The 23,776-nt window shown below is 38.5% G+C and overlaps 1 protein-coding gene across 8 annotated transcripts in view; it reads right to left on the bottom strand.

Annotated features, from left to right (window-relative positions):
• Window positions 1-23,776, bottom strand: part of LOC114668041 (inositol hexakisphosphate and diphosphoinositol-pentakisphosphate kinase 2-like) — a 300,171-nt gene that overhangs the window by 80,186 nt on the left and 196,209 nt on the right. For all 8 annotated transcript variants that reach the window (XM_051920820.1, XM_028823642.2, XM_028823634.2 and 5 more), the window contains exons 17-20: window positions 21,610-21,792; window positions 15,908-16,049; window positions 15,513-15,736; window positions 4,336-4,463 (exon numbers count right to left, since the gene is read on the bottom strand). In XM_051920820.1, coding sequence (XP_051776780.1) covers window positions 4,336-4,463; window positions 15,513-15,736; window positions 15,908-16,049; window positions 21,610-21,792 — 677 coding nt within the window. The remainder of the gene's footprint in view (window positions 1-4,335; window positions 4,464-15,512; window positions 15,737-15,907; window positions 16,050-21,609; window positions 21,793-23,776) is intronic.

Below are 23,776 nucleotides of genomic sequence, written 5' to 3'. Positions count from 1 at the left end.
CACAAAACACATGTAGACTGGTTGGGCGAACTCCCATGCACCCTCCAGGACCCTGCTAAGGGTGTAGAGTTGGTCCACTGTTCCGCGACCAGGACGAAAACCACTGTTCCTCCTGAATCCGAGATTCGACTATCCGACGGATCCTCCTCTCCAGAACCCCCGAATAGACTTTTCCAGGGAGGCTGAGGAGTGTGATCCCTCTGTAGTTGGAACACACCCTCCGGTCCCCCTTCTTAAAGAGGGGAACCACCATCCTGGTCTGCCAATCCAGAGGCATTGTCCCTGATGTCCATGCGATGTTGCAGAGATGTGTCAACCAAGACAACCCTACAACATCCAGAGTCTTGAGGAACTCCAGGCGTATCTCATCCACCCCCGGGGCCCTGCCATCAAGGAGTTTTTTGACCACCTCTGTGACCTCAGTCCCAGAGATGGGGGAGCCTACCTCCGAGATCCCAGGCTCTGCTTCCTCATTGGAAGGCATGTTAGTGGGATTGAGGAGGTCTTCGAAGTACTCCCCCCACCGACCCACAACGTCCTGAGTTGAGGTCAGCAGCACACCATCCCCACCATACACAGTGTTGACACTGCACTGCTTCCCCCTCCTGAGACGCCGGGCGGTGGACCAGAGTCTCCTCGAAGCCGTCCGAACGTCGTTCTCCATGGCTTCCTCAAACTCCTCCCATGCCCGAGTTTTTGCCTCAGCAACCACCGAAGCCGCATTCCGCTTGGCCTGCCGGTACCTATCAGCTGCCTCCAGGGTCCCACAGGACAAAAGGGTCCTGTAGGACTCCTCCTTCAGCTTGACAGCATCCCTCACCGCCGGTGTCCACCAACGGGTCTGGGGATTGCCGCCACGACAGGCACCGACTACCTTACGGCCACAGCTCCGGTCAGCCGCCTCAACAATACAGGCACGGAACATGGCCCATTCGGACTCAATGTCCCCCACCTCCCTCGGGACATGGTCGAAGTTCTGCCGGAGGTGGGAGTTGAAGTTACTTCTGACAGGGGGCTCTGACAGACATTCCCAGCAGACCCTCACAACACGTTTGGGCCTACGAGGCCTGACCGGCATCCTCCCCCACCATCGGAGCCAACTCACCACCAGGTGGTGATCACGCCACCTTATCGTGGTGGAGGGGTTTGCGTGTCCCAATGATCCTAGGAGCTCTGTTGTCCAGGGCTTTATGCCCCTGGTAGGGCCACCCAAGGCAAACTGGTCCTAGGTGAGGGATGAGACAAAGTGCGGTTCAACAACACTTCCATGATGAATAAAAAATTTGGACAGCGTTTTCCCTCGCCCGGACGCGGGTGACCGGGGCCCCCCTCTGGAGCAAGGTCTGGAGGTGGGGCTCGATGGCGAGAGCCTGGTGGTCGGGCTTACACCCATGGGGCTCGGCCGGGCACAGCCCGAAGAGGCAACGTGGGTCCCCCTTCCCATGGGCTCACCACCTATGGGAGGGGCCAAGGAGGTCGGGTGCAGTGCGAGTTGGGTGGTATGTAGACAACATGCAACTATAATTTTGTTTCAGACCAAATCACTTTTCTCTAATGGCATCCTTAATGAATTGTGTCATTGAGTTAAAGGAGTGGACAGATGAAGACTACATGTCTCCAAATACAGAAAAAAAATGAAATTCAGACTGCCACGATATTCTGTGACTTTTAAACTTAGTTGTAATCACCTGTACACAATTTAGGTGATTCTTTGTCATTAGCATGTCTTTTAAAACATATTACAAATGTAAAACTTTTTTTTAATCCTAAAAATGTTAGAAAATTAGGATGTTTCTAAATATGTAGGATACTGAGAAATTCATTCATGAATTTATTTCTAGTATGACTGACTACTACAATGATTTATTCACTGGCTGCTCAAACTGTTCTTTATGGAACTTTCATTTAATTTAAAATGCAGCTGCAAGAATCATTACAAGAACTAGAAAGTACGAACACATAACTCCAGTTTCCAAGTCCTTTCACTGGCTCCCAGTTAAGCTTAAGGATGATTTCAGAATCCTCCTCTTAACATATCAAACTTTAAATAGTCACAAGGCCATGTACACCTTGTGGAGGACGGCTGGGGACCTTGCCCGGCACTCCTATAATGGAAGATCCGGGGGACAGAGCCTATCCAGACCATTACCTCCACCAGAATGCTAGAATGCAGCTCCCCTGGCGTGCAGTAGTGCCTTAGGTTTGAAGCATGGAAGCTCAACCTTGCTGGGGCCCGTGACCATCTCCAGGGGGTGCCTGGAGAACTGTTGAGCCCTTTGGTGCAGCACTTCCACCGCACCCGGGTCCCTTATAAAAGGAGCCAGCAGCCACTACTCCGAGAGCCAGAGTCGGGTCGAAGAGGATGAAGCTTGCTGGAGGAGAAGTGGAGAAAAAGAAAGAGAGAGAGGAAGAAAAGAAGAAGAGAACTGTGTTTGGTGTACTGTACTTGTGCCTGAACTGTGCTGTTCAGGTGGGAAATGGGGGAAGAGGTTTCCCACATGGAAAAGAGAAAAAGAAACAAAAGCGTGTGTTTGAACGTCTGTCTGTGTCAGGGCTGGGGCAGCAAGTGTGCCTCCTGGTGGTCCACAATCAATATGAACTTATTACTTAGAAACCAGAGCAGGCATTAAAATCTCTAGATACCAGCCTATTTAAGATTCCAAGGATTAATAAAATAACAGTGGGAAGTCGTGCATTTAGTTGCAGGGCCCGGAAACTTTGGAATGATCTGTCAACTTATAAAAGAGATGCCCCTTCAGTCTCAGCTTTTAAACTCAGGCTGATGATTCACTGCTTTAGTCTAGCATACCCTGGTGAAAGCTGCTGATTAGATGTGCATAGTGCATCTTTTTTTGGTAGTTATATGTGCAAAAATTTACGCAACAGAATAATCGTAAACCTTTTCTAACCCTCCTCTATTCTGTTTCTCTTCTTGACATTGTTTTGTGGCACTGCTCCACTGCCAAGTTGCTGTTTCTCCTATGGAATGGTCATCTGAGATACAAAGATTCTGTACTCAGATTGGATGGCCCAGCATAAACTAAATATCCAGGAGGGGGTGGCTAGTTGGCCTAGGTCTCTAGACTATGACTATATCTGACTTCAACTTTGGACTTTTTCTCTTACATTTGACCAATGGGAATGCTTCTGACAGGAGTTTTCTTTTCCTCTCCTCTGTTGTCATCTGGCCATAGTTCAACAACTGATTATTGAACAGATATTTTTTAGGCTTCATTTATTTTAACCATTGTTAACTACTGTGTGTTTAAAAAATCTATGTCTTATGTGTATTAGCTCTTTATGTAGTAATATGTAAAATATACACTTGCATTTTACCTGAAAACTTGTCACAGTCAAGTGCACTCAGTGAAGAGCAGTATACAAAAAAATTAACTAAACTGAATGATGCTCTCTGCTTCATCACTATTAGCAAGTCTCATCAAGGTAGGAAAGTCCAAACAGAGCTAATAATCTAAAAATCTGATCCAGTCTTTGTCCAGTCTGCAGTAGTCCACAGCCAGTATTTTAAGGACCTACTCTGTCCATTAAAAAATGGCTTTCTTACTGCTACTTGTCCTGTCACACCTGCAGCATGGTCTCCTCTTCACAGTAGAAACTGAGACTTGCATTTTTTGACCACTGCTAAGCTGTTGTGCTGTGAGGTGCCTATCATGCAAGCTGGTGACCCTCAGAAAATTATCTTCTGATTGGGTTGTGACTTTCTACCAGATATCTTCCTATCAGAGTTTCTTTCAGTTTCTAATTGCCTTTGGATGTTGTAGGAGACCGTACTCACTGACACGTTTGATTTTTTTTTTTTTTTTGCAATTTTTTCTAAATTAAAGGTCTACACTTCTAAGAGTTAAAATTTATTTGTTAATTGCCATTTTCCAACTGTCTGTTCCAACTCTGCCTTAAGACAGAGTGTTTTTAAGAATTCAACAAAAGTTGGGACGCACGTGCAAATTGTTTGCTGCAACTTGCAAGACTTAATTGACTTTAATTGCTGTAGAACATTTGTAGGTTGTAACCTATTAGTTGTTACCTGAAGAAGACACATTTGTAATATTCGGAAATTTCCTTTTCTTTCAGTTTTTGCTAAAGTAAACTTTAAATTTAAACCTCTGTCAGTTTACTGCTTACCTTCTCAGTATTTTAATTAATTTATTGCATTTGAAATGATCACATTTGAAGAAAAACTAGAAAACCTGAGGTGCTCTAAAACTTATGATCTGTAGTGTACTTATACTGTAAAAGTGACAAAAAATAAAAAAATAAAAACACAAGAATGCCCAAGTATTATTGTTGAACCTATTGGAAGATAAGTCAACTTACAAGGGATGCAATTTGTTCACAGATTCATCTTCATGTGTCCTTTGCAAATCTAGTTGGATTTTCTTGATAAGTGGAAGACAGTAAGCATATGAAATGTCCAGTTTCTCTTCTTTATTAATTCCATATTCCTTTGAAAAAGACAGAGACATTGTAATCAATCATTTTATGGCATTTCAGCTGTTTCATCATCACAGGTGTAGATTTTTTTAATGTTTCTTAATATTTTACATTCCACTAATGAATTTATACAGGGCTTGTATTAAATAAAAATGCAACAATTCAACAATACTCTGTAACGGAAGAGCATTGTATGCAACCTGCACTTTTGTGAAAGAGCCGTTTCACCACTTGGGCTTGGAAGAATAAAAAAATAAAATTTTACTGAATATAGGAAATATCTTTTCCCAACATTGCTCTAAAATAATTGAAAATAAATTAGAGAAATTCAAATGTAAATGTAGAGAAATGACTAAAAGAAAAAAACAAGACATGTCAGAGTATTGTATTTTTATTGCAGAAAATTTTCTAAGTGAAAAAGTTTAAGTCAACATCATTCAGGAAGAAAATAAAAGTTGAGACCAGCTGGCCACCTTCTTCTCATGTCTACTGTCAAATTTATTATCACAACTATGCGCTGGATGATCTAATAAGAAGTAGACTATATTGTTGTATCAGTATATCATAAGGCTCCCAAAATCTCAGGTGATGCTTTCTGTGGGAAGTAGTAGTAATGTAAAAATGTAATAGTAGCACAAGTAGACTGATCGACTCCATGCCACGCCGCATTGCTGCAGTAATCCAGGCCAAAGAAGCCCCAACTAAATATTGAGTGCTGTATATGCTCATACTTTTCAAGTTCATACCTTTCAGTTGGCCAACATTTCTAAAAATCCTTTTTTTGCATTGGTCTTAATTGATATTCTAATTTTCCGAGATACTGAATTTGGGACTTTCATTAGTTGTCAGTTATAATCATCAACATTAAAAGAAATAAACATTTGAAATACATCAGTCTGTGTGTAACGAATGAATCTAAATATACAAGTTTCAGTTTTTGAATGGAATTACTGAAATAAATCAACTTTGTCATGATATTCTAATTTTATGACCAGCACCTGTATATGGTCCAGTGTGTGTTTGTGTATTATCTACATCTCTCTCTCTCTCTCTCTATACAGTAATCCCTCCTCCATCGCGGGGGTTGCGTTCCAGAGCCACCCGCGAAATAGGAAAATCCGCGAAGTAGAAACCATCTGTTTATATGGTTATTTTTAGAATGTCATGCTTGGGTCACAGATTTGCGCAGAAACACAGGAGGTTGTAGAGAGACAGGAACGTTATTCAAACACTGCAAACAAACATTTGTCTCTTTTTCAAAAGTTTAAACTGTGCTCCATGACAAGACAGAGATGACAGTTCTGTCTCACAATTAAAAGAATGCAAACATATCTTCCTTTTCAAAGGAGTGCAAAGCAAGCAGTCAAAAAAAAAATCAATAGGGCTTTTTGGCTTTTAAGTATGCGAAGCACCGCCGGTACAAAGCTGTCGAAGGCGGCAGCTCACACCCCCTCCGTCAGGATCAGAGAGAGAGAGAGAGAGAGAGAGAGAGAGACAGAGAGAGAGCCACAGAAAAACAAACAGTCAAAAATCAATACGTGCCCTTTGAGCTTTTAAGTATGCGAAGCTCCGTGCAGCCTGTCCTTCAGGAAGCAGCTGCACACAGCCCCCCTGCTCACACCCCCCTACGTCAGCGCAAGAGAGAGAGACAGAGAGAAAGTAAGCTGGGTAGCTTCTCAGCCATCTGCCAATAGCGTTCCTTGTATGAAATCAACTGGGCAAACCAACTGAGGAAGCATGTACCAGAAATTAAAAGACCCATTGTCCGCAGAAACCCGCGAAGCAGCGAAAAATCCGCGATATACATTTAAATATGCTTACATATAAAATCCGCGATGGAGTGAAGCCGCGAAAGGCGAAGCGCGATATAGCGAGGGATCACTGTATATATATATATCTATTGTACCAGACGACTGGGGACCTTGCCCCCTCTGGGATGCCTGGAGAGTGGAAGGACTGGGAGAGAGGCAATACCTTCCCCAGCACACGAGAGGGCAGCCCCCCTGGTTTGCATTGGGGCCACAGGACAAGAGCTTGGAAGCTCAGTCCTGTTGGTGACCATGGCCACCGCCAGGGGGCGCTTGGACAATCCTGGAACCTTGGACTGCAGCACTTCCGCCACACCAGGAAGTGCTGCCGGAAGAGAACCCGGGTGCACCGGAACTGCTTCCAGGTGCCCATGCAGTACTTCCGCCACACCAGGAAGTGCTGCAGCAGGAGAGTCAGGAAACACCTGGAGCACATCTGGGTGCATCATAAAAGGGGCCTCCTCACTCCAATCAGGCAGCCGGAGTTGGGAGGCAGAGAATGGAGCTTGCAGGAGAGTAGTGGAGGTGGAAGTATGAGAGAAGAAAGAAAAAGGAAAGGACTGAGCATTTTGGATTTGTGCACAGAGTGTGCTGTGAAGAAAATAATAAATGTATGTTTTTGGGACGTGTGAGTCTGTGTCGGGGCTGATTCTTCCACACTGTCTCTCTCTCTCTCTATATATAAATATATATTAATTACTCAAAATTAAGTACTTGAAGACCTCAGTATATCATCCTCCGGCTGATGGTCTAGCAGAGCAGTTCAATCACGCGCTCAAACCAGTGCTGTGCAAGGTGGTCAGCAAGGATGGGAAGAACTGGGATTAGTTACTCCCCCTCATTCTACTTGCTTAACAGGAGGTCCCACAAGCCTCTACAAGATTCTCCCCTTTTGAGTTGTTATACAGACAGCAAAGTGGGACAATTAGGTATTCTAAAAGAAGGTTTGGAAGATGAAGCACTCCCTTTAATAAATATTCTTGAGTATATCAGGCAATTAAACAATAGATTTGCTAAGATTCAAACAACTCTAACAGAAAATATGGAGCATACGCAAGCACTCCTTCAATGGCTCATTAAAGTTCAAAACTTGACCACAATTGACATGATGAAAGGATACTAGCAATTTCCTTCAATGGAATCCGCTAATGAAAAGTCCACATTTAGCACCTCTAGCGGCCACTGTATTGTGTCCTCCTACTCAGACTGCGTGTGGTGCCAGTGACTTTCCAGTGTTTCGTAGATACAGTGCTACTACCCTACATTTTCTACAGTGCTGCCTACCTGGATGATGTCGTCATCTATTTTGGCACCTGGCAGGAACACGTACAGCATGTTCGTGCCATACTTCTGAAACTAAGCAAAGCCAATCTTCGGATCAATCCACAGAAATGTTATTTTGGATTGTTGGGAGGACAAATACTTGGGCTACTTGTTGGGGAGTGGTTCACTTTGGTTACATGTACCCTCCAGTGGATGGCTTTGTATAAGGAGTCAAATCCATGCGCCACCAGTTGGTTCTTGGACCTCCAGCCTTATGGGTTTATAGTCTTTCATTGCCGGGACTCTCACCATGCCAACTCCAATACTTTGTCTTAGGTTCATGACCTCATGGTTTGGGCCGGGGTAGGTACTGTCAAACATGTGGGCCATATGGACAGCTTAAAGACTCTGGTGGTGGTAATTCCTTGCCAATCCATAGGGTGGCGCTGTATACTAATGCCTCTTTTCTTCCTCCCTCTACAGACCAGATGACTGACAGCCTTATCATCGCTGACGTCACACTCGGTGTCCATCCACCTTGACCTGCCTCTTCCTGCTTGGCCTGCACTTAACTCCATCTTGGAGCAGTCATTCTTGAGACTTGCATCTTTGAAGAAGTTTTTTTCCCCCCTTCCTAACGCATAATTTTTCAGTTATACGGTGTTTGCCAGGGGTTGCCCTAACTCTTTATGCTCAATTGTGCTTTTTTATTACAAGATGTTTTAAAGTTAATTTTTGCTGATCTAAATAGCTTTGGAAACAATTTAAAGGACTTTATGTAGGAAGAAATAAAATGTATTTTGTATGAATTACCTGTTACCCTCAGATACAGAAAAAAAATCTATTAATCTTGTGAATGGAGTTACTGTGAGATTAAAAGAGAAGTGTGCACATAACTGAGCAATATTTTTTATTAAAAAGAGAACCTGGGAATGTGGGGTATAACTGTTTTTGGTCATTTGACCTCTTCTCTAAAACTACATAGAAATTCACTTGTCCGATGGCTGTGATTTTTCCTTGAATCCTGGTTTGTAAATGAGGGATCTTCTCTGGAATAAACTTGTGCTACACTGAATTACATTAACTCCTATCTCCCATGCTACCAGAATGCCTGCAGACACTAGCTGCTCCTCCTTTTCAAAGGTTAGAATAAGTATAGAGAAAACCAAATTTATACTTTAGAATACAATTTCGTAACAGCTCCAGGTATCCCTGTAGAACATGACTCTTTTACTAATAATCTTCATGCTACTCCACATCTCTCTTTTGATCTTGCTTGTCACACTGGACCCATTTGTTTGATCTGTAGGGGAGTTGTACTATTTAGCTCTCATCAGGTTGTTACAGTAGACTAATGGGACCAGTCTCTGGGGTTTCCTTGACCAATACCTCGTGGCACCCTGTTCCCTTGGTTAGGAAACCTAGTATTCACCAGGCTTTTCAATAATACATTTTACACTCACTATAACCAACAGCAACATTGATGCAGGTGTCAAACAGGGGGTAATGATTGAGATTTTGTTGTAGTAAATGGAGATTAGTTTACCTTAGTGTTCACATTCATAGCTGCAAAGGTATGTACCAATAATTGGAATGTTGTTAGAATAGCCAGCTTCGATTACACTTGAAAACCAATCATTCTGAATACAAACATTATGTTTTTTTAAAGAGTTGTCATGATTCACTGAAAATTTCAAAACTTTCAGTGTATACACTTGTTGAAGCAGATAATAAAAATGCAAATAAAGGAACCTTTAGGTCACTATACTGTGTCTAATGGTGAAGCTCACACTACTGAAGAAATTCTTAAGCTTTGTGCAAAAAATATTGTAACAACATGAATGGTAAATGAGAATTTTGTTCAAAAGGTAGATGCAGTACAATTGTAAAAAATGCTGTTGCATGCTGCATTAAATAATTTCTAATGAGAAAGAAAATGAACTAATTTGGCAAATAAAACTTTGCAGTGATGGATAAATCCACTGATGTTTAAGGACTTGCTATTTTATTAGAATTTATCTGATATAAACTTAATAATACTACTGAAGAAGATATACTTTTATGCAAAGCTTTGCAAAACAATACCATTGTGGAAGAAATACTCAACTGCACTGAGAAGTTCATTAAAAACATGAAATTAATAGGGCAAAATATGTTGATGTTTATACTGGTGCTCAAACAATGGTTGGAAAGATGAAAGGGGCTGTAACATGTATCTTAAAAGTAGCAACTCATAGCACTAACAGTCAATGTATTCTGTGCTGGCAAGCTCTTTTAACAAATGAAATGCCAGACTGTTTAGAAATTATGCTGGAAGAAGCCATAAAAATTATTAATAATGTCAAATCTCATCTGCTTCAATCCAGATTTTAAAATTATTTGAGATGAAATGGATGGTCAACATAATGTGCTTCTTTAACATATTGATGTAAGATAGCTATCCAGAGGAAAAGCAATACCAAGACTTTTTGAACTCTATAGTGAATTATTGGTCTTCTTCACTTAAAGTAACTCAGGACAGAATTTTATTGACTGTTTAACAAATTCAAGACAAGCTTTAGCAGAAAGGATAAAATTTCTTCATTCAATAAGAAACTGGAAGTCTGTATATCTTCAGTAGAACAAATTTATTTTGACTGCTTCTCTATATTACATGAAGTTTTGATATAGATAAATGCTAAAATCCTTAAAGATGCTTTGAGTGCACTAAAATCATCTGTCTTACAATATTTTCCCACACCAAAAGATGGTAATTCTTGGGTGAGAAATCCATTTATAATTACTGTTATGCTAGTCGACTTCAATGTAAATAATTATGAAAGCCTAATTGATTTCATTAGTGACTCTGATCAGAAACAGAAGTATAAGGTACTTTCATTGAATAATTTCTGGGTTAAATTAATAGATGTGTTCCCTAGTATGTTAAAATGAGAAATTCAAGTATTAATTTCTTTTACACAACTTAATTGTGCAAAAACTGAATTTTCATATTATGTTACAACAAAAGCAAAATATAGGAATAGACTTGCTGCTATACCAAATATGAGGATTCGACTTTCTAACATTGTACCTGACATTGAAAAAATGTGTGATTCTAAGACCCAGAAATACCAATCTAATTAATTTAGATAGATAGACAGATAGAACTTTATTTGTCCCAAGGGGGAACCTTGTTTCTGTTTGAAAATAGAATTTGTTGTTTTGGTATATTACAATGTAAATACAACTAAAATATTCAAAATTTTCTTATAATTTCTGTATGTTTATTATTGTTTTGATTTTGCTTAAATAAATACTTGATCATCAGTTGTTATTTTTTATTTTTTTATTTTTTTTATATTTTTATTTTATTAATTTTCATTGTAATCATTCCATACAAACAGATCCATTTATAACCCAACAAATTTGAAAACAAATCAAACCCCATCCCTGAGAAGGAGAGCTTAGCTAAAGGAAAATTTCTTTAAGCTTTTTAATAAGGCAACATTAGACAAAAGAAGGGGAGAAGTAAATATCTATATAAATAAGAGATGGAGAAGGGAGTTAAATACAATAATAGTTAATTCTCTTATTCTAAAATAATATTGATTAAATCCTGCCAAGTTTTGAAAAAATTTTGTACAGATCCTCTAACTGAAAATTTGATTTTTTCCAATTTCAAATAATATAAAACATCAGTTTCCCACTGACTTATAAGAGGAGAATTAGGATTCTTCCAATTTAACAAAATAAGTCTGCGTGCCAAGAGTGTAGTGAATGCAATCACCGTTTGTTTGTCCTTCTCCAATTCAAGTCCATCTGGAAGGACACCAAACACAGCTGTTAGTGGGTTAGGAGGGATTGTGATACTAAGGCTGTCTGAGAGGCACTTAAAAATTTTTGTCCAAAATGATGTTAGTTTGGTGCAGGCCCAGAACATGTGACCCAGTGAGGCAGGAGCTTGGTTGCAGCGCTCGCAGGTTGGATCCTGGCCTGGAAACATTTTGGACAGTTTTAAGCGAGACAGATGAGCTCGATATATAACTTTTAGTTGAATAATTCTATGCTTTGCGCATATAGAACTCGAGTGAATTCTCTGCTTTGCTACCTTCCACTCCTTTTCTGATATATTGATTAAGAGATCTTCTTCCCAATGTCCTCTTGGATCTTTGAAAGGTAGGGACTCTAATAAGATTTTATATATTGCGGAAATAGTGTTTGTTTCCTCGGAATTGAGCAGTATTTTTTCCAGCATTGTGGAGGGTGCAAGGTGGGGGAAATCGGGCAATTTCTGTTTAACAAAATTTCTAATTTGAAGATAGTAAAAGAAATGTGTAGCTGGGAGGTTAAATTTTGAACGTAATTGTTCAAAAGATGTAAATATGTTGTCTATATAAAGATCTCTGAGCATTTTAATCCCAAAACTTTTCCAGGTATTAAAAACTGGATATACTTGCGAAGGTTGAAAGAGGTGGTTCCCTTGCAAAGGTGCCACTGATAAAAGATTTTCCATCTTAAAATGCTTCCTAATTTGGTTCCATATTCTGAGTGAGTAAAGCACAATTGGGTTATTAGTATATTTGCGATAACTTTCATTTATTGGAGAGCAAAGCAGGGAATATAAAGAAGTACTACAGGATTTTACTTCTATTGCAGACCAAGCCTGTGTATGTGCATTTATTTGTGTCCAGGTTTTTATGGCTTGTATGTTTGCTGCCCAGTAATAAAACTGAAAATTAGGTAAAGCCATGCCACCTTCTGCCTGAGGTCTTTGTAGGGTCGCTCTTCGGATACGTGGGTGTTTTGAGTTCCAAATGAATGAGGTTATTATTGAATCTAACTGTTTAAAAAACGATTTATTGATATATATTGAAATGTTTTGAAATAAAAAGAGAAGTTTAGGAAGGATATTCATCTTAACACTGTTAATTCTTCCGGCTAGAGTGAGATGAAGGGTTGACCATCTATGCAAGTCTTGCTTAATTTTTTCCATACAGACGCCAAAATTTTGTTGATAAAGAGCTTTATGTTTACTTGTGATATTTACCCCTAGGTATTTAAACTGATCTGCTATGGTAAAAGGTAGGGTGTCTAATTTAATATTATATGCTTGTGAGTTCACTGGAAAGAGTATACTTTTATTCAGATTAATTCTAAGACCAGATATCTTTTGAAATTCTGTTAGTGCTGTTAAAACAGCAGGGACAATGTTTTCTGGGTCCGATATATATAAGACCATATCATCTGCATATAGAGAAATTTTCTGTTCCAGTCCTTCTCTGACAATCCCCTTTATCTGATGAGAATTTCGGCAGTGAACCGCCAGTGGTTCAATAGCGATTGCAAACAACAGTGGCGACAAGGGACATCCTTGTCTGGTACCACGTTCTAGTTTAAAGTAGTCTGAGCAAATTTTATTAATACAAACTGAAGCTTCTGGACTGGTATACAGTAGTTTAATCCAAGCACACATATTCGGGCCAAACCCAAATTTCTCCAATGCAGTGAAAAGGTAATTCCATTCGATCATGTCAAATGCCTTTTCTGCGTCTAATGATAGTAATATCTCTGGGGTGTTTGATTTTGCTGGTGAATATATAACATTAAACAAGCGTCGGAGATTTGAAGATAGATGTCGGCCTTTAATAAATCCAGTTTGATCTTGTGATATTACCGAGGGCAGCACTTTCTCCATCCTTCTAGCTAGGATTTTTGAGAGTATCTTAACATCATTATTCAGGAGTGAAATTGGTCTATATGATGCACATTGTAACAAGTCCTTATTTTGTTTAGGAAAGATGGTGATTAATGCTTGTCGAAATGTTTGAGGTAGTATTTGGTGGTCTTTAGCTTCTGTAAATGTTACCAATAAGAGTGGAGCTAGCTGAGTGGAGAATTTCTTATAAAACTCTACGGGGTAACCATCAGGGCCTGATGATTCCCGCTTTGTAGTGACTTTATAGCGTCTAGTAATTCTGTTAGCGTTAGAGGTTTATCTAGTTCCTCAGCACTTAAAGCATCTATTTGTGGTATTTGTGAATTATCCAGAAATGCATTAGATTGCGTGTTGTCTTCTTTGGGCTCAGTGGAATATAAAGACTTATAGTAATCTCTAAATGTGTGCATTATTTTATTATGGTCGATGATTTCTTCTCCATTCTTGTTGGTGATTACTGGTATTGCATTGTGAACTTCTTGTTTATGAATTTGTTGAGCTGAAAGCTTATTAGCTTTTTCTCCGTGTTCATCAGTTGTTATTTTTAAATCAAATAACCACTAACAAAAGTGTTATGAAAGTATATTCTGAATTGTAAAGTGTTCTGTAACAAAGAATGTATGGGAAAAGATGCTGTAACTGATCCTAACAATTACAGAAGAAATGCAGCAATACTATATGATAATAAGTAAAAAAAAGTCTCTATTCCTAGCCCACTGGAAGTAACAATACGAGTCTGAACCTACACAGAATGTGCTTCAGTTAAGGTCTTTAAGTTAAAGAACTGCCTGACCCCAAGGTGGAAGAGGCCACATGAGGTACTCCTAAAAAGTAACACTGCAGTAAAAATAAAGGACACCAAACTGGGTCCATGCCTCCCATTGCTAAAAAGGTCCACCTCCTGATGATGAGACAGCAGTAAAATAAGTAGAAACTGAACCTCCATTCACTGTAACTAAATGAGGCAGTAGAAAAGACTGCCCTCCAATGCTGTGTGAAGTGCTTTTGACACAAAGGAAAATGAAGCAGATGTAAAAGTGCCCAAAAATGTCATTCTCAATCTACATGTGCCCTGAATATTAATATCTTTTGCTTAGGGTAATGAACCCCAAGGGCTGGTCATCACACCATATTAAATATCCAGTTATAAAAGAGGATTTGCAATGACGTGAGAAGAGGATTTGACGCAATTTGATATCTATTTTTTGTAGCAATTTTTTTTCAAAGAACCAAGAAAATAAAAGACACTGCAAAGGGAGAAGTAGTTGGCAAGCACAACAATCCAACCTAGCTATTTATACAAACAACATGTACTTGTTTATTTGTAACTATTGTTATCATAATAGGAATAATGAGTGATTACTATTTTGGATATAACTTGTACACTAATAGCGATGAAATAATAGCAAGGAGTTTATAAAATGCGATTGTTAATATGTCAGACAACATGATAGTAAAACACAAAAGACCTAGGTGAGTTTTAAATTGGAAAGAAGAGTGTAGTGACCAAACTGAGTTGTGGATTTCAATTAGCGGACCATGAAGTGGGCTGCATTACCAGCACCTCTTTCAATATGAACACAGAGTACCAGAACCTTTCTGTAATATAACAGTGAGTAATAAACCTTTTCTTCGATTAACTTGCACTGTATTATGACAACTAAAGTTTCACTCTACAAGCACCTGTTCTTTGTGTAATGGTGACTTCCTGGAACCTCTTCGCTAATCTTCACAAAGGATGAATCAACAGGATGAATTTGTGGATGTGAGCATGTGTGATAGTTGGGAGAATAGCTTTGTTTATATGAAGACTGTCATCTCTGGTTATTTGTCTACACACATTGGCTGAAGGGGAATGTCACTGGCAACATAAACTTGGTTACTTTTGAAGTTTTTGATGTAAATGCTATAGCCACAAACAGTACACCAAAGATTATAGGCGAAATGCAGCGCCTGGAACATTTAAAAAATAAACTAAGCTGATATCTGTTGGATGGAGGGGAAGTAAACAGTATAGCACAAATGATTACATAATTAGAGGCTACCAAAATTAAAGTCGTGCAAAGTAGATCAATTTCAAGACATAGCTGGTGGCATTTCAGTTTAAAAAAAAAAAAAAAAAAAAAAAGTGTCCAATTGTAAACCTAGAAATTACCATCCTGCTGTTTTTCTGGTAATTGTATATGTACTGCCCGAAAGACAAAAGTTGTTAATAAAAATAGATGTTAGAGTTAACATATATAAACAGCCACATGAGGAATAACTGAAATTATCATTTGTTTCTTTACTCATACCTGTGGGATTACAATGTCAGCAAGTGCCTTGGAGAGTTTGAAAAGCTCTAGGGTGTCTTCTAGGCCAAGGGAACTATTATGCTGTACATCATACTTGATGCAGTCATAAATGTCAGGAATTTTACTAATGTCATAGCGACCACTCTTCATGTGAAAATCCCTCTCTAGTTTTGACCATCGCTGCAGCATCAGCTCCAGAGTTTCACTGTGGTACAACTGGAGATCTAAGGAGGAAAGTAAAATGAATCTTGCATTTGCTTTCTGCATTCCGGTTTATCATTCAATAATAATAATAATAATTTTATAAATAGTTCAGAGAAAACAATGCAAACTTACTTACATATTTTAAAATTATGCTTGACATGTAGTAGTTGGGAAAAAAAAGGAGGCAATACCTGCTGACTTTGGATCCTCCAGTCTGCATCGGATCTGTGAGGTGAGACTCTGAATAAGACCGTAGACTCGGTTACAAGTCTGTACAGGGTTTTTGACCAACTTCATTGAGTTTTGTAGTGATATACTATCAGTTGGTGAAAGCTAGAGGAAAAATAGAATACATAATCATAAATTCTCCCCAAAAAGACGACTATCATGCAAGAGAGAAAGGCTACATAAGTATATGAAAAATCACTTTCCTTATTTTTACATTATAAAAAAAAAAACAATTTTAAGCCCTTTAATAAGGATTGTGCTTTTAAGCCCTTGAAAATATTTCATGCAGAATGGACTGGATTTCTTATACAAAGCCAGCCTGTCTGCTAAATATGCTAGAAACATCTAACTGGAAAGAAATTAAAGTTTTATTTGGTACAGATTGTTTAAAAACACTTTAGCCATAAAGATTTATCTTGTAAAATATAAAAATCAAGCATAAAGATTAATAATTTAAATACGATTGAACAAGTTTATCCACAATAAGCTATTAAAACCTTATTAAACTATTGCAAATTAATGACAATTTTAAAACTGAAACTTCAAAAAGTTTAATTGAGAAACTAAATCCATTTTAAAGCATGAATGTATGTGAAAGGAGACAGCTAATAAATTGTCAGTTAATATTCTGACATGTATCCACTTTACATTAATTAAAAATGCAGTTATAAAAATATAATTTATATTAACTTTTTAATTCTGAATATATCCAAATACATATATAAGTTTAAATACTTGGGATCAACAGTACAGAGTACTGGGGAGTACGGAAAAGGATGAAGAAAGGAGTGCAGGCAGGGTAGAGTGGGAGGAGAAGAGTGTCTGGAGTGATTTGTGACAGACGCGTACCAACAAGATTGAAAGAGAAGCTCTAGAAGACAGTAGTGAGACCAGCTGTGTTATATGGGTTGGAGACGGTAACACTTATGATCATCAGCAGCCTGAGATTTGAAAATTATATCAATGCAGCAGTAAGAACATCTTCTTATTACCTGCAGTATGCTTCTAGAGCTTTATGCTTTCTATTTCCCTCTGATGCAGAAATACATTGTCATACCCATAACCAGAATTGAAAAATAACTATTTGATAATTGTGATTTATGAGCTTAATACAACTGATGTGGGGACAGATCTTTCAGGCAAGGATTTTGGTTGATTAAATCACCTCAGCCCTGACTGATCACTTTCAGTCAGAGGCCATGAATGAATAGAGCAGGTGCACTGTGCACAGATAAGAAAAAAAGATAGTATTTGGGTCTTAAAAAAATCAAAGTTCATATATATTATAGCTCAGAAGGTAGTCACCCATATCTGGCAAGTTTCATAAAAAGCTCACTGAATATGAAAATGTATAAGTCTTTATAATGGCGAAGGACATTGTAAAAGCCAGAAGAATGCCACCTGCACTCTAATGAACTGGATGTACAATCATCAGCATTCCATACTGAAGAACTGGACGATGATAGTACTGAAAGCTGCATTTTAAAACAAGTTACAGAAATATTAGGCCGCCCACTGCCACTTAACATATGGGGATAGGAACTGCTTCTGCCCACTGGGTCCTACTTCTCCATCCCCTGGCACATTCTATTTCATCCCAAAGTCATTCAGTCATCCAGTTGGGATCTCTGTCTGTCCACTATAGCACTCACAAATGCAAGACAAGACCAATAACATCATGTTTGCAAAGGGTAGCAACTTGGGACCAGACTCAGCAAAACACAACAAACATGAAGAATCTTGAGCGGATTTGTTCATTGAAACTGGCATATCTTTTATGCGACATGCCATGGTTCAGAAAATGTGCTACTTCTCTCAACCTCAAATTAAACGTATCATGTGCCATACAAGTAAATGTTATGGTGGGAATGTAGAAAAGTAAAATTGTGTAATGGAGAAAGAAGTATTCCTCTTCTTTACATTTTTTGCAATATTAGGTTAGTTTGGCTATTTATTGTTTGATTTTTTTCTAGTTAAATTTAGTGAAAAGTCAAGCAAAATGACACCTTTCATTGGCTAACTAAAAGATTACAATATGCAAGCTTTTGAGGCAACTCAGGCCCCTTCTTCAGGCAAGATGTAATCTCTTCCACCGGGTCTTCAATTTCATGTAGTAGCGGTACATTTCGGTGTCTTGTATGTCTGTAGTACTAGGGTGTTGTACCATGTTAGCCATTATGAATGTAGTGACAAGTCAAGCAAAATGACATCTTTTACTGGTTAACTAAAAAGATTACAATATGCAAGCTTTCAAGGCAACTCAGGCCCCTTCTTGAAATGGTTATTTCCATGCAAAATTAAGTTTGTTCAGCATAATTATTCAAAAAATATAAGCATCTTATAAAATGCTTAAAAAAGCTTAAGAAAAAGCCCCACTCTCTCTACCTTGTCTGCAGCTGCTGTTACATGATGCAGGCATGTTTCTGAAGGTTCACTGCATGTGAATATTCTTTTGCCATTGCTCCATTTTCTTCATCAGTGGTTTAATCTTATTTCAGAATACCTTTATTATGGAGCCTATTTTTCCACATGCACGTCGTACCTCAGGTTTCCCAATGCAGTAGCATTCTTTATTACTGAATGCAGTGTGGCTCTTTCTCATCTTTAGGTATGGTACACGCTGCCTCTCTGACTCCTTTGTAGATCACAGTGGCAGCTTTTACTTGCAAATTCACAATATTTTTATTAGTCTCTTCCATGACTTGTGTGATCTTTAAATCATTTTCAAACATTAAATCAGCCTCTGGAAACAGTCTTCTTTGAATTCAATCATCATTTATCTCACACACATTACTCTCTAAGAATCTGTGAGAGGAAGAATAGTGTAGTGGTTAACACTAGAATTACCAGAGCCTACGAAAAAACTTGTAGATCCGGCCCACCTTAAATCCATTCGCACCTCTCCCTCAGTGTCTTTTGTCCTGTAACTGTGCCGATTAAGACAAGCAGCAAGCAGCCTGCTATTCCATCCCCCCACCGACTTGTTCATGCCTTGACTGATTATCTGGGAGTGAAGTGCTGGAGGTTTAGAGTGGAATAGATCGTTAAAACGGACTCGTCCGGTCTCGAACCCATGAAGTTTTGATTATCTGTCATCAGTTGATACCTTTGCGCCACCGGAGCGGTCGTAGCAAATGCGTACCTTTTGTGAAAGTGTTTATTTGATCTTTGGACTTCAGGCTTCACACATTATATGGTTTATGCCAACATTTTGTCATTTACTACTAAAATATGAAAAACGTTTCTGTTTTAACAACGTGTTTAAACAGATTATTGTTGAAACAGAACACAAATGAAATGCATGTGTTCCATATAACTATCTATTCCACTCTAAAACTCCAGCACTTCACTCCCAGATAATCAATCAAGGCATGAGCTGGGAGAAGTTTGTGCACGTTCTAAGTCGGTGGGGGGATGGAATAGCAGGCTACTTGTCTTAATCGGCACATTTGCAGGACAAAAGACGCTGAGGGAGAGGTGCGAACGGATTTAAGGTGGGCCGGATTTACGAGTTTTTTTGTAGGCTCTGGTAATTCTAGTGCGAAGACTTCAAACCCTGAGATTGTGGGTTCAAATCATTCTGCTACTGACACTGTGTGACCATGAACTAGTTGTTTCACTTGCCTGTGGTCCAACTGGAAAACCAAAAGAAATGTAACTAAATGTATCATAAATATTGTAAGTCACCTTGGATAAAGGCATCAGCCAACTAAGTAAATGTAAATGAGAGCACACTACTGTTGTAATACAACTTACGGACTTATGGAGTCATATACAGTGCTCAGCTACAGTTTTGTTTGGCCTTCTTGAGCATGAACCCAATTTAAATAATCTGCATAATTTCACTTGATTTGGGGTTAACATGATCTTTTTGTAGTGTAACTAGATCTTCATGGGACTTCTTCCCTGGCTTATCAGGGTTTACTAAATTTCTCATCAAACGTTATGTCTGTCACCAAACACACTAATGAGGGTTTCTATCTTCCATTCCATTGGTAATGAAGACATGCTCTAGTATTTCACAGTAATCCTCCCATGTTGGAATATTCTGATCGAGTGTGTGTGTTATTCCAACCATGGTTCTCTCTTTCTTTTTTTACTGCCCTTTTCAAATTAAAAGTGGTCTGGAAAATTCTACTGCTTGTATTAACTAGACACATATGGAAGCTGTGAAATGCCTGGGTTTATGTGTTTACTTTCTTCGTTTTTACTTTCCGTTTTCACATCAACAAAAGAATACCTCTGAGGCAGGTGTGGAACCAATTAAGCTGAAAAGTACAACACAATTCAGTTCATCTCATAAGTCTGCTTATGAATATTAGTGCTATACAACTTCCCTCATATTCTGTCTAAATCCTCCAGATCAGGGATCAGCAAACTTTTTACTCCAAGGGCCAGTAATAAAACTCAACTTACCTTTGGTGGCCAGAAAACCTGATTCATCACACCAAAAATAGTGAGATGTGTGCTTGCTTCTCAGCTGCTAAGTAGCCAATGTCTGTGATTAACTTGGACACAGCAATTTGCAGACGAACATGCAGTATTCTTCTGACCTTTTTTTATTTAAGTTTCCAACCCTGCTCATCAGTCTCATTTGACATGACAAAAATCTGGCAATGTGCACAAGGTTTACAGTATCAACACAAATAAGGCATATTCACTAGAAGAACAGTTCACTGTAAGGGGGTGTTCAAGTGTAACTTGTATTTTACAGCGATACTGAATTCAAATGAACAGAGCAATGAAAGTAAATTACAGCAGATGACGTTGCCCTATTGCAGAGAAAGGCAAGAAGGAATGACACCAATGCAAGACAATAAAAAATTTTAATAAAATTAATTAAATTAATTAGCTATACTAGACCACTAAAGAGGAAAGGGGTGCATATAACTTTAAACTGATGACTAACCTTAACTTTAGCAATAGCACTTAAACATCACAAACAGGAACAGTGGTACTAATAACTGAAAATAAAGAAAACCTCTAAGTCACTCTATATTGCGTAGTTCTGACATACATTTTCTCTGAAAGAAGGCAATGGCAGCTCCTTAAATATCTTCCCAGTACTCAGAAGCATTAAAAACAAAGAATCATCAATGTGCTCCTAAGCTGATCTGACACTGACCTTTGTATTTGTTCTTTTACATTTTTGCATCATGGACAAAACTGTTACTGACTTTTTGGATATTTCTGCCACAGTGGGACTACAAACAATACATTTAATTCTACTTTAGGGTATAATGATACTGTTTTAAATTGAATTATAACTTATATTCAGCCTAGTGATGCAACTGACAATCAGCTCTGACTGCTATGTTTGTATTAAATTTTTGGTATTTTTTTAATGCACAAACCAGTTTGTTTCTTCGTCCCAAGCCCAGATAAATGGGGAGGGTTACGTCAGGAAGGGCATCCGGTGTAATATATTGCCAAATCAATATGCGGACAACAATACAACTTCTCCTACTAGATCAAAATATAATGTAGAAAATAGCCAGAATGTAAAATAAGTATCAACCAAAACTGTAAGGCACTGCAAATGACTCACAATATATATATATTTTTTTAATTGTCTACAATTAGATGTCTTAGCCAACAAAAATAACAGTTAAAAAGTGCAATCACATCAAAGACCTCCACTTTTATGAAGGCTGGTGATAGATACCCGGTCAAAATCCTCCTCTGTGAAGTCCTGGTCCTTCTGCATAATCTCATGGAGGCGGGCCTTAACACGGTGTTGACATCCACTCAAAGAATCACTGTCGCTGTCAAGAAGCCCATTCATGTTGGCACTCTTCACCATCTGAACCAGGATAGGTGTTAACTCGCCCTCTAAAGCCAGCAAACCCTGCAATAAAAAAATAAAATTAGTTTTGAAACAATGATTTTTAAAAAACATGAATCTATTACAAAATAATAATATGTTATTCATAATAATATGGACTAATTACTTACTACTTGTAAAATATTTTCATTTCATACTTTTATAAAATACATTTCATTTACATGCATTAAAACATTATAACAATTATGGCAAGAACAGACCATTCAGCCGGGCAACCTTGTCCATCCTGTTCACCTAGATTGTCCAAAATAACATCCAAGTCAAGATGTAAATGTTCCAAAAGCCTTATTCTCTGTTCCTGAAAGCTTTATTCTACACCACAGTACCTAGTAATTTATGTCCATGATTCCTTGTGGATAAAGTAAAACTTTCACTTTTGTGAGAAACATCCATCCATCCATCCATCCATTTTCCAACCCGCTGAATCCGAACACAGGGTCACGGGGATCTGCTGGAGCCAATCCCAGCCAACACAGGGCACAAGGCAGGAACCAATCCCGGGCACGGTGCCAACCCACCGCAGGACACACACAAACACACCCACACACCAAGCACACACTAGGGCCAATTTAGAATCTCCAATCCACCTAACCTGCATGTCTTTGGACTGTGGGAGGAAACCGGAGTGCCCGGAGGAAACCCACGCAGACACGGGGAGAACATGCAAACTCCACGCAGGGAGGACCCGGGAAGCAAACCCGGGTCTCCTAACTGCGAGGCAGCAGCGATACCACTGCGCCACCATACCGCTGTGAGAAACATGCCCTTAACAATTTTCTAACCTTGTCCCTGTGTTTCGGTTGGAGAATTTCTGGGAGGTGCTGTACTAAACCCCTTTAAAATTTGAAATACTTTGAATGTATCACCCCTTAATCTGTGTTTGATTAAACTGAAAAGGTTCAACTCCTTCAGTCTCTCCTCATAGGTATAGCCTATCAGTCTTAGAATCAGCCTAAAACTTACAAAAACTTTACATAGCATTTTAAGAACTCTCAAAAATGGAGTTTAAAGTATGCTTTAACATTTTAATGAGCTCCAAGATTGATAAACATTTTGATTGTTTATAAAGTTACAGAGATTAAATAAGTAGATTATAATTAGCAACATAAATATATCCTAATAGCTAATTTATTGTGTTAAATATAGAGAATAAATGTAAGGCAACATAATGAATACTTGTGCATGGTAAAGGAAGCACACATTCAGTAAAAAAAAAAAAAAAAAAAAGTTGAATATCTTGTCAAAAATATACAATCAAATATAACATCATCAAACATGCATACTGAGAAATGTAGAATAAAACTATCATAATGTCAGATCAAATGCAGCTGCAGAAAGGTTTGGTTATATTTGACATGTTAACAGTCTATCATCATAACAATGTAGAGGTGGCCTTGACAATACATTTCTGTATAATTTCAGATTGTCTGTTTGAAGCAATTGTTTAATAATTTTTTAAAGTTAACTTATACTTTCTTCATTCTGTTATCTGAGATGAAAATTTGAAGTTACTCAGACTGATTCTTAAACCCTCTTAATAAGACTTAGTACAATGATGAATAAAATGCCATTTTTGCTATTCTTTAGAATTGACTTAGATGTTACTGTCAGGAATGGTACAATGATAGAGACATAGTGACATTATTTATTTCTCTTATTGGAGACTGTCTAACAAAGGAGTGAAGACTATTTAAGAAAATGCAGACTTTCATGCGATTCTGAAAGATCTGGAAGAATATATGCATAATATTTTAATTACCCTAGGTTCTTGTCTATAAGCCGGACTCATGTATAAGCCGGAGACCAAAAATCATACGAATTTTTAAAATAAAATCGTATCATAGATAAGCCGGACTCATGGATAAGCCGAACGTACTATAACCTATAACTAATAGAAGGGAGGGAGGTCAGTGGTCTCACTCGCACCCATTTAATTTCTTTAAGTGGGGAGAGAGTGTGAGATATTGGCGTCTCTCTCACTCCCCGC

Source organism: Erpetoichthys calabaricus, chromosome 17 (assembly GCF_900747795.2).
Source record: "Erpetoichthys calabaricus chromosome 17, fErpCal1.3, whole genome shotgun sequence".
NCBI lineage: Eukaryota > Metazoa > Chordata > Cladistia > Polypteriformes > Polypteridae > Erpetoichthys > Erpetoichthys calabaricus.
This window is presented reverse-complemented; position numbering and strand designations above follow the sequence as displayed.